The sequence below is a fragment of the Bos grunniens genome, chromosome 11 (assembly GCF_055505025.1).
Source record: "Bos grunniens cultivar Pamir isolate PY7600 chromosome 11, Bosgru_T2T1.0, whole genome shotgun sequence".
Taxonomy (NCBI): domain Eukaryota; kingdom Metazoa; phylum Chordata; class Mammalia; order Artiodactyla; family Bovidae; genus Bos; species Bos grunniens.
The window spans coordinates 11512036-11522961 of NC_141175.1; the positions used below are offsets into that span (position 1 = coordinate 11512036).

At 52.6% G+C, this 10926-nt stretch overlaps 1 protein-coding gene across 35 annotated transcripts in view; it reads left to right on the top strand.

The window, feature by feature from the left end:
- MAPKAP1 (MAPK associated protein 1) overlaps positions 1 to 8857 on the top strand; it is a 233864-nt gene extending 225007 nt beyond the window's left edge. For all 35 annotated transcript variants that reach the window (XM_086325179.1, XM_086325173.1, XM_086325189.1 and 32 more), the window contains 2 exons: positions 3611 to 3708; positions 8307 to 8857. In XM_086325179.1, the coding sequence (XP_086181305.1) occupies positions 3611 to 3708; positions 8307 to 8432 (224 nt within the window). In that variant the 3' untranslated portion in view covers positions 8433 to 8857. The remainder of the gene's footprint in view (positions 1 to 3610; positions 3709 to 8306) is intronic.
- Positions 8858 to 10926: the final 2069 nt, after the last annotated feature.

The following is a 10926-nucleotide window of genomic DNA, read 5'->3' on the forward strand; positions in this document are numbered from 1 at the left end:
GATTCCATCTACCCAGACAGCACTGGTGGAAATTTACCACGCAGCATAAACTGCTCATGGTTACTGATAGATTCATTTCCAGAACTAGGTCAGTTAACTTGTTTCACTTTAATCTGTGGGCTTTGGATTGGGTGAAATTATACAAGTGTGAATTCTGCTTGTTAACTATTCTATTGTAAAAGCATTTCCAAGTCCTGCCACAGTTCCTTCTCTACGGTTCTCAAGTTGATCCCTTTCTCGGCATGCTTTTTGCCCCCGTCCAGCTCAAAACCGAGTGAGTATGCTCCTACCTAGAGGACTGTGGCAGTTGGTCCCCCAGCCTCTAGGCCCTGGGGAGTCAGGGTGAATGCCCCAAAGCACAATTTGACCATTTACTGCCCAACTTAGAGCCCACTAGTGGCTCCCTCCGCAGCCCTTCAGTCTGCCCTGTGTCCCATCACCTCCTGCCTGTCCACTGCTCGGAGCGCCATCTGGAAGGCCTGCTGCCTTTTGTCCTGTAGGTTGCTCTGTCCTTACCCTGTTAAATCCTTCTCCACTCCACCTCTACCCAGCTGACCCCCCTTCCTCCTCTAGGACGACTCAGACAGGCGTCAGCTTCTGTAGGAAACTGCCTCTGATGGCCCTTCTGCCTCCAGGCCAGCCTGCTCCCCTGGGGTCTCCCTGCCATCTCCCTGTGATCCCCTTCCTAATCCTGCTCATCGTCCTTGTCTCTCAGTGTTCCTGATGTCCATCCCTCTGGCCCGGGCATTCGCCTGCGCTCCTGGCAGGATCTGAGTGAGTCAACCTGCCCTTCTGGCCACCCAGCAGCACAGGGATCCCTGGAGCAAGGGGAAGAGCCGCAGAGTGAAAACTCTCATGGAACGCCTCGACCACATGCTCCAGGGCTCCAACAGGGCTGACAGCGTGATTCCAGGTTAACTCGAGCTCGCCGCGCCCCGAGTCCTCCCACTGAGCAGGAAGGGGCTGTCAGCGGGGATGTCCCCCAACCTCCTAACGCAGTTGTTGGCTCTATAAGAGTCCCTTGAGGGCCGACTTGAATTCTGATGCGGGCTCCCCAGATAGCGTTCTCTGTATCCTCCTCCCTCGGTGATGGGAATGTTTTCCTGGAAAGTCCGAGGCTTCAGCCACGTGGGGTGCACTCTTCATCACTCCCGCTTGCTTCCCTCTTCCTTGGGGGTCTGGAAAGAGCACTGGGGACAGACAAGGGATGCTCACAGCCTCCGATCTCAGCACGTTTGTAGCCTCCTGACCCAAATATGCTCCCGTCCCAGAGACTTGCCATGGGACGATAGTTTGCTTTTGCCCTGTGACTGGTGTGTAGGTGAACCACAGGCCTCTTTCCGTGAGCCCATATGATCCCAGGGGACAGTGTGGAGGCTTCCATCAGAGGCCCGAGGTCCCTGCAGACCGCGTGTCACATGTGCCGTGTGTGGGTCTGGCTCTTCCTGAAGAGCGCCTGCCAGACAGGTTTTTAATGGTGTCTCAGTTGTTCAGGCAAAACACGCTCTAGTGACTGGAGGTGTTGGTTTTGTTTTGTCAGTGACGAGTGGGAGCAGGTGGGATAGACAGTCCGTGAGATCACTTATCAGAGTGGTCAGTGAACCCCGAAGCTCCGGGTCCACGGGTCTCCCTAAGACCTTCTGGTTCTTTGCAGCCCCAGGCGCTGGAGTCTGTGTCTGTCATGGCCAGGTGTCAGCAGCAAGGCCTCCTGGAGGGGGCGTCTCTGTTTGTCCTTCACAGCCCTGTGACCTTCATAGACATCTCTGCTCGGTCACAGCATGGCCATCAGAGAGATCCGCATTGTTCTAACATGGCCGTATCACCACCAAGACTCAGATGGTTCCGAGCTGAATCCTGTGAGATCAGGAATACACACGCGCGCACCCTGACATACAGATACACCCTCTTAACATGAGATCCACTTCTCAGAAACAGGTAATTTATACATTCACAAAATGATGAACTTTCAGCTAAGAATTCTAACATTTCAGTACCACGATTGAGAACCAGGCTACATTTGTCAAGTGACCGAAAGCGAGGTTTTTCAGAAATTATTAGCTAGGTTTTTCAATATTGAATTTATAGTCATGGTGAGTATATCACCGTGATGTTTCCAGGATAAAATACCGGCACTTTCACTTTTCTGGCCCCAGACATTCAGCATATATCAGTTTATTTGGGGAGATCTGAAGAATTAGCTACTGTAAATAAAGTTTCCAAGAAGGTTTCTCCGGGAAAGAGGTGAACTTACAGTAATATGGGTGATATATTATTAATTAATAACTATGACCAGCCACTGCTTCAATTAAAAGGACAACGGATGAGAACGCCTAATAGGATATGCTGAATCTTAGTCTCAGGAGCACCAAAGTCTGCAGAGCAGACGGGGGGAGCGTTGTTTCTGAGGCTGGTTAGCAGGAGGCCTCTGGGACCGAGGTGTCACCAGCTGCCCCTTGGTCTGGGAATGTTTGCTGAGCTGTGACTGCACATCTCTCTGGAGCAATGCTCCTTTGGTTGCCAGAAGCGGAAACCCACTTCAGAACAGCTCAAGGAGAAAGAGGACTTTCTGGGAGGGCCACAGGGGTCTCCCAGAACCCAAGGACAGCGTGCCCTGATGGCCAGGGAGAGTGTCACGTGGGGCTGACACAGGCAGGCGCCTGGAGGAGGGAATCTGATTGGCACGTCTGGCCCCAAGGACAGCCACGGGGGTGTGGACACGGCTGCAGGTGGTGTGACACATAGGCGGGCTTCTCTGACAGCCGAGCACTGTGTGGGAAGACGTCTAGGAATGTGTCCCATGGAGGTGCGGGTTGAGCTGGAGGGCCAGCATGGGCAAGTCTTTTAGAGACAAGTTAACAAGCGAGGACATCCCCGGTGTGGACAGGTGGGTGTGTGCGGTGCCCCGGGCTGGTCTGTGGCACCAGAGGGTGTTGGAGTGCGATGAGGCCAGACCAGGAAGCAGTCCCAGCAATGACAGGGTTACCCTGAGGGTGGTAGGAAAGGGGTGTGGAAGAATTCAGATCTCTGGGGGTTCGAGTGTTCAGAGGATCCGGCCTCCCAAGGTCAGTCTGCTGTGTGAGGCGGCAGCTTTCAGAGCAGCCTCTCTGTGTGCTCCTCTACCCCCAGCCCACCCATCCTCCCAGGAAATGACCAGAGGCCTTGGGAGCAGCCTCCACACAGGAGGGGTCACACGACCCGGACTCCCCGCCCTCAGGAGCCAGCCCTGGAGACCCTCGTAATCGCGTTACTATCGGCCTTTCCCCTTCCTGTTGCTCATTTATTTGACTTTAAGCACAGTTATTTTATTTTTAGAGGAATAATTTGGAGTTAATTGGCCTTCTGCCTTAAAAAATACCACCATTTCCATATGATGATCGTGTTGGAGTAGTTCCATAGAACCTTGCACCCACCCTCTCTGCCATGGAGCGGGACCTGACTCTCCCCCCACCCCTCAGCCTCTGATGACGAGGTGAACCGCTCCAGGAAGAGTGGCTGCTGGGCAGCCTCCACCTGCTGTCCCAGGAACTGGACGATGAAAGGAGAATCTGGGGGGCCGCCCCCGAGGTGATCTGCCAGAGCCCCTCACTCCACCTTTTCTCTCTCCCTGCAGGTCACGCAATATTTAAACTCACGTATCTAAGCAATCACGACTATAAACACCTCTACTTCGAATCTGACGCCGCTACCGTCAATGAAATCGTGCTCAAGGTGAGTGTTCCTTCTTGGCCCAGGCCCGGGGTGTGCAGGGCTGCACGCTCCCCCCCTCGCACCCCCGTCCCACAGCACTGATGAGGCTCCCGGGCCAGTTCTGCAGAGACGCTGCACTGGCTACAGGTCGCCCGGCTGTTGCGCACCCAGGCCTGGGCCACGTCATAAGTCAGCTGCTCTGCGCTGAGGGGCTCCCACCCCTCCAGTGTGTGACTCTGGCCAGTCATATCACCTCTCTGGGCCTCTGTTTCTCCTCCTGTAAAATGGGGATCATGTTAGCTACCCTGCTCCACCCCACCAAAGGGCTGCTAGAGAGAATATTAAATGAGATGCGGTGAGCCTACCTAGCTAAGTGATCATTCATTTTCCTTTTAAGAGTAGACATCATCAAGTATTAATAATAGTAGTACAAGTACTAAGATCTACTGAAGGGTCCAAAGTGCAGGATCTGAGCCAGGCACTTGACCTGTCCCCTCTCAAGGAGCCTTCACACCTCGGTGAGGTAGTGATATAAAATCATTCCCATTCCCTAGATGAAAACCGAGGCTCAGGGGAAAACACTCAGCCAGGATTGGGACTTGGCAGAACCGCAGCCTGACCCCAGGTTTGGGGGATTCTAGAACCTGTGCTCCTAAGGCCCCAGGTGTGCATGGCATTCAGGAATTTAAACAGGAGATTTCGGTGAAATGAATTGTTTCACAGAAACATTTTGAGTTTACAAAAGATTTTCAAAAGTGGTAGATGAGAATTAAAAGGATAAAGCTGCCAGGAGGAGAATTTAGAGCCGAGACAAGAGTATTGTAACCAGTTGGATGGAAAGCAGAGGATTTGTAGACTACCCCAGGTCAGAGCCCATCAGAACAGCCAGCGGGCGGTGCCTGCCTGGAGTGCTTGAAACCAGTGATCTCAGAGTTACCTGCCCACGTCCCCAGGCCACCCAGGGAGCTCATGCCACACTCAGGGGCCAGGTAGAGAAATACTCCCATTACCCCGTCAGGGCTGGCCTTTTTTTTTATAGCCAACATTAAAATATTCAAGACTTGAGAAGGATTCTAGTAAAATTATAATCCTGTATTTGACATCAAAATAATTTTCACAACAGCAGATTGATGACAGAAACACAGGTTTATGACTTCAGTGCGAGACTGCGGAAGAACAAGTGCAGAGAAATCATTTTCCAGGACCAAATGCTCCCTGGAAGCAGATGCTTTTCTGCAAAATCCCCGAGGCCTAGCGCCTTCCCTAAATTGTCTGTTTTCATATGAAAATGCTTGTAGAAATATTGCATCGTGCTCGAGTCTCCAGGAGAGTCCCAGCCTGATTTACTTAGAGAAGCTAATGGTCGCGATCCTGATGGAAGATTAAATTTCACATCTCCAATCTCCGATTTCTAAAGCAATTTAAATACTTATCCTGATCTGCCACTGCCAGTGTTTTCGTGGGGCTTTGCACCGATACTCAGTGACTGTGGCCCCACTTGGTGGAAATGCTTCCGTCAGAGGTTCTTCTCAAGTTGGTCATAGACACCAGTAGTGTATGTGGTGGTTCTAGAATTAAGGAGTTTCACAGAAAACAAGAGCTTTAGACTGAAACTGAAAGGAGGAAACAAGGATGAGAGGCTGATGTCAGACCATTACAAATAGGCAACTTGCCATCAAATTATTTTTATCTCATTGTCTTTTTCCCCATGGGACCCATTTATTGAGCACCAACTGTCTACAAGACCTTTGATGTACATGATCTCATTTCATTCTCACAACTGCCCTGCCCCATGTAGACATTATTGTGTATGTGTGTGAGCTCAGTTGTGTCGGACTCTTTGCAGCCTCATGCACTCTAACCCGCCAGGCTTCTCTGTCCATGGGGTTTCCCAAACAAAAATACTGGAGTGGGTTGCCATTTCCTACTCCAGGGGATCATCCTGACCCAGGGATCGAACCTGTGTCTCTTGTGTCTCCTGCATTGGCAGGTGGATTCTTTACCACTGTGCCACCTGGGAAGCCTGTGGACACTATTACCCCCACTTTATAGATGAAAATATAGAGGCCCAAGGCTCCAGAGTGCACAGAGGTAGCGCACAGCTGAGCAGTCCCAGACTCCCCCACCCCCACCCAACCTGAGATAGAGTTGAGCTAAGCCACGTGTGGTCCCTAATTCTGCAGGCTTCGAGATGAATCTCAGAGGACTCATTGGTCTCTTCAGGTTGGGTTCTTCTCATGATCGAGTGATGGAGGCTGTGACTTTATTGACCATGAAAACTCCCTATATTTTTATGCCTTAAGCTGTAAAATGCATTGAAAGTGAAACACTCTATAGTGCATAAAATTGTGCAAGTTTTAAGCCACAGCATATTAACCAGCTAATGGCAGACCAAAGGGCGTTTTTATCTTTTGATTATTACATTAATCTTCCATTAAAATTATCTATGTGATTATCACAAAGCATTGAAGATAATAAATTTAGGAAATACTTGGCCTGTTAAGGATCATTTTTAAATGCTCTTGTCAAGTTACATGTGCCAAAAATACACTGAAAACAGTAGGCTGGCTGATTGTGCAAACAACTGAATCCAAAGATTGCTCTTATTAAGCATGATAAAGCCCCTTCTTTCCATGCATCGTCTGTGGTGTCCCACGTCATCACCCGGCCCTGCCGGCCTCATGATTTATTGCTCTCAGCTGGTAACTTGGCGAGGCAGCGGGCCGAGCGTGTCAAGCCTTCTGTACTCAGACACCAGCCCTTAACGCCTGCTGCTGGCGACTATCAGAGCAGAAAGTTTGGAGGGGATGCCATGACAGAGCCCCAGCCCCACACGAGCCAGGCCGTCTGAACTGCTCCCCACCCCCAGCACCTCCGTTCTTCCTCGATCAGCAGAGGCCTCTCCCCTCGGGGCAGGACACGTGGCCCCCAATGTAGAATCAACAGAAGGGGTGGCTCAGTTCTCTAGCCAGGAGTATTCAGGTTTCTTAACTTTCAGATCTTTGAGGTTGGAGAGAAACGGTGTTGGTTCACAGACAGGCCCAGCCAGAGGGCTGCTGGGGCAGTAGGACAAGGGGAGTCTGAGGAGGTGAGGGGATGGGGGGCTCTGAGAAGGTGGGGAGCCAGAGAACTGATTCAGGTTCTAACCCAAACTCTTACAAACTCCGTAACCTCAAGTAAACGGCATTACCATTCTGAGCCTCAGTTTTCTCCTCTGTACAGTGGGGATAACAATAGCAGCCACCTCCTCCTAAGGCCGTTGTTGTTGTTTAGTTGCTAAGTCATGACCGACTCTTCACGGCCCCATGGACTGCAGCACGCCAGGCCTCCCTGTCCCGCACCATCTCCTGGAGTTTGCCCAGGTCCACGTTCATTGAATCGGTGATGCCATTCAGCCACCTCATCCTCTGCCAGCCTCTTCTCCTAATGCTGTTGTGAGGGTTAAATGAGGTCATCCTTGAAAAGTGCTCCAGTCATTGCTGCTGCCCTGTGCCCCTGCCCAGCCAGGGGCTCACCCTCGCGCCGGGCGCAGGTCTGATCACAGCACTGCTGCCCTTCCCTGGCTCCTCCCTGCCTCACTGTGTCTGGCCCCTCAGCTTCTGAATGGCCGTGAACACCCCCTTGCTGTGTCCCACTGTTGTGCCTCGATGCATGCTGGTTCTCCCTATCCCTTGTACACCCCAAACTCCTATTTATCCCTCAAACCCCAGCTCCTTTATCCCCTTCCCCCACATGTTCCCATTAGTTACTGTCCCCGTTCCTTTTTGCTCCTTCTGTATCTGTTGTCACGCTTGTTCTGTTGGTCACTCACTAGGCTGTGAGCTCCTTGGGTCAGGATCCAAGTCTTAATTTTCCCTCTGCAACGTGAGCCAAGCATGGGACGAGGCTCAGACAGGACAGGAACTCAGTGCCAGAGGTGATGCTGGCAGTGGCCACCCAGCATGGGGGGATCTGAAAAGAGCCCAGGAGACCTCAGGGGTAGCAGCAAGGTTGACACTTGGGAGGCAGCCCAGCTGTGCCCCTGCCCAGGGTTCCCACGGTGCCTGTGCCAACTTTGCCCGTGACCTCTTGGTAACCCAGGGCATCTCGGTCCCCTTCTCTGAGCCTCACTTTACTTTTTATCAAATGAGCCACAGCTAGTGGGGCGCTTTTGAGCTTGGAAGTACCCCAACTGCTGGGAGGCTGAACACAGAGCCTTATTTTGGTTTGGTTTTCATCCCTGTGATGTCTTGTCTTTCAGGCAAGCTAAGCGGGGCTCGGGGAAGTTGTGTGTGAGCCCAGGGCCGCACAGCAGGCGGGGACAGAACCAGGGAGGTTCTGGGAGGCAGCACATGGTAAGGAGGGAACTCAGGCTCAGGAATCAGAAAAGCTGCACCAGAGACTCAAAGGCCTGCACAGCCACGTGTCTTCTTCAGACCTGTTTCCCCATCGTGCAGTGGGCTTTGAGCCCACCCTTCAGGGTCGTGGTGATGACCAGACTCTGTGCTCAGGGGAGCACCGGACCCAGGGGAGCACCGGACCCAGGGGCTGCCCAGCCCAGGGCCGGGCTCTTCCCTCGCTCGTCCTGGGTGAGCAGAGGGTGGCTGGAAGTGACTGGGCTGTGTCCTCTTGCTTTCTAGGTTAACTACATACTGGAATCGCGAGCAAGCACTGCCCGGGCTGACTATTTCGCTCAAAAACAAAGAAAACTGAACAGACGTACAAGCTTCAGCTTCCAGAAGGAAAAGAAATCAGGGCAGCAGTGACGGCGTTCTCCAGCTTCAGTCTGCTGCCGGAGCTCAGAGCTGCCTGCTGGGCCAGGTGGCTCTCGCCCATCCTGTGCCCTGCAGTCCTCGGAGGGGCCAGGCTCCCGGCTCACGGGGACAGGGCTGGTGGGCTCCAGGGGAAGGGGGCGCACCCCCTCGGACAGAGCTGGGGACGTTTCCACGGGACCGAAGCCTGAGTGACAGCGGCTTCGACGAGCAGTGCCCGGGGCCGGACGACACGGCACGGAGCCATGAGAGGCCCCGCCATCTTCACTGCCTGATGGCCCCACGCGAGGATGTACATAGCTGCGCCCAGACGTGTCCTTGCAGCTTGATCAAATTTCCTAAAACAAGCAAAGAACAAAAGTGTACATTTCTGTTTTTTTTTCTTCTTCCTTTTAATAAACTCTTTATCATGGTTGGTATGACGGACCATTCTTTGGGGCAGGATTGATTATGTTATTCTCTTTAAAATCTGCTCCCCATATTGAACAGGCAGATTGGAAAAGCTATGGCTCGATTTTTCAGAAGAAATGTTTAGGGTTTAGTCAATAGTTTTAACTATGCCATTTGTTTAAATGAGCGTGTTGCTCTGAGGATAGCATCTTACTGAAGTTCGGGAGGGGACGTAGTGATGTGTGTCCAGGGCTGCGCCACCCACCCCTTCAGAAGCCTTCTCTCCTCAGCTTCTCCAGCACCTCTGACTTCAGGAAGGCAGGGCTGCGCGTCAAGCTCGGGGCGCGGGGAAACGGGGGTCACGCCGAGCTGCTGTTTCCTCAGTAGCCAGGCTGAGTTTGAGCCGACGGTCAGACCCGCACGTGGGCTTGCCCTGGACTCTGAAGACTCTTCTCTCTTCACAATGCCTGCCCCCTGGTCTCAGCGGCAGGAAAGCCACTGCTTTCACTTCATCGGAGGCCTCGGGGTGGGGGAGCTGCTGCCAGAGGTCCCACTCCTGGGGGTGGGGGCAAGGGAACGGGCGTCTGCTGACACCCACCCCTCAGGCCAGCCTGCTGCCTCGGTGGTCCCTCCCAGGGTGACATCCGTTCGCTCAGTCCCCAGCCAGGGTGGCGGGACCGAGGTTTCACCGAGGAACTGCATTTCAAAAATATTTTTTTTTAACTGTCGTACAGGAAGCGACATGGCTGAAACAGCCTCTGACATTCGAGGGTCCATTTGCACAGGGGCGTCCTAGTGACTTCCGCCTTCATTCTGATATTTGTTCAGCCAACAGAAGCACCCTTTTCTAATGCCTTCCATTGCTACCCACCCCAGAAACAAAAGAAATATTATTTGTAGCTTGCTATCTGTATTTGAATTTTTAGCAATTTTATATTTAGATATCTTTGAAAAATATAAATGACTAATTTGGTCATTAAATCTTGTGACATATTCAATATTAAAATAAAAGTCATAAACACCTTCTTCTGCGTATTGCTTTGAATTCTTGAAGTCTCGAGCACATGTTGGTAAAGAACGGTGACCACCATGGATCACGCTGGGTGGTGACGTTTGCTGACAGTTGATGTACCGAGCGGCTCTGAAACCCTCCATGGGTCTCCTTTAATCCTGAGCAAGACAGGATGATCCTCTTCACTCAAGGCTGACATTGAAATCATTACCTCCTTCCATTACAGAAGCAACACCATTCTAGTATCATGGAATACAGCTCCGTACAGTTGGCACAGCACACACTTGAAGGAGTAATTTAAGAGAAACACAAACCACTGCCCAGGTCCACCGAGACTGGTAAAACTCAGTTTTTCCTCTGCTTCTCTCACAGCCCACACCTGGATTTTAAAGTAAGTCTGTGAGCATCTCTTACCTGTCTCCCAGGCTTTACCAAGCAGCTTGGCACACCCGGCTTACACTCAAGTGACCCAACAGGCCCTGCCCCCTCCTTCCAGCGTGTCCCCTGACCTGGCCCCAGGGTGCCCCTCACTAACCTGATGGTGACTCGGGACAGGGCCTTTACCGAGTCTGGATGGCTGACAGGCCCAAGCAGTGGTCCCTGGAGCCCTGGCCTCCACGGGTTACTGAGCGGCCCCCATCGTCAGGCAGGCTGTATGCCGGCCCCTTGTGAATATGCACAGGCCCAGGCGACTGCAGCCAGCCTCAGGCAGGTTCTGTCACCACCACCATTCCAGGGATGAGGACTCGGGGCTCGGAAGGGTCTCGCCTTCCATCCAGGACACAAAAGCGGATGAACAGGAGCTGTGCCCTGAGACTCCGGGCCTGCCCTCCATGGCCACGGGCTGCAGATCTGCTGGGCGCTGCCTCCTAGGGCCTCAGTTTCCTCATCTGTTAGTGCAGGTGCTGGAGTAGGTGGTCCCTGTAGACCCTTCTGGAGAATGTCTTGAATGTCTCAGAATCACAGTGAGCACAGACTTCCTTCCAGAGGTTTCTGTCCTGCACAACCTGCAGGAGCTCCACTGTGTCTGGGCAAGAATCCTAAGAGCTGAGGCTCACTGAGCGCGCTCCATCCAGCCCCTCCCTG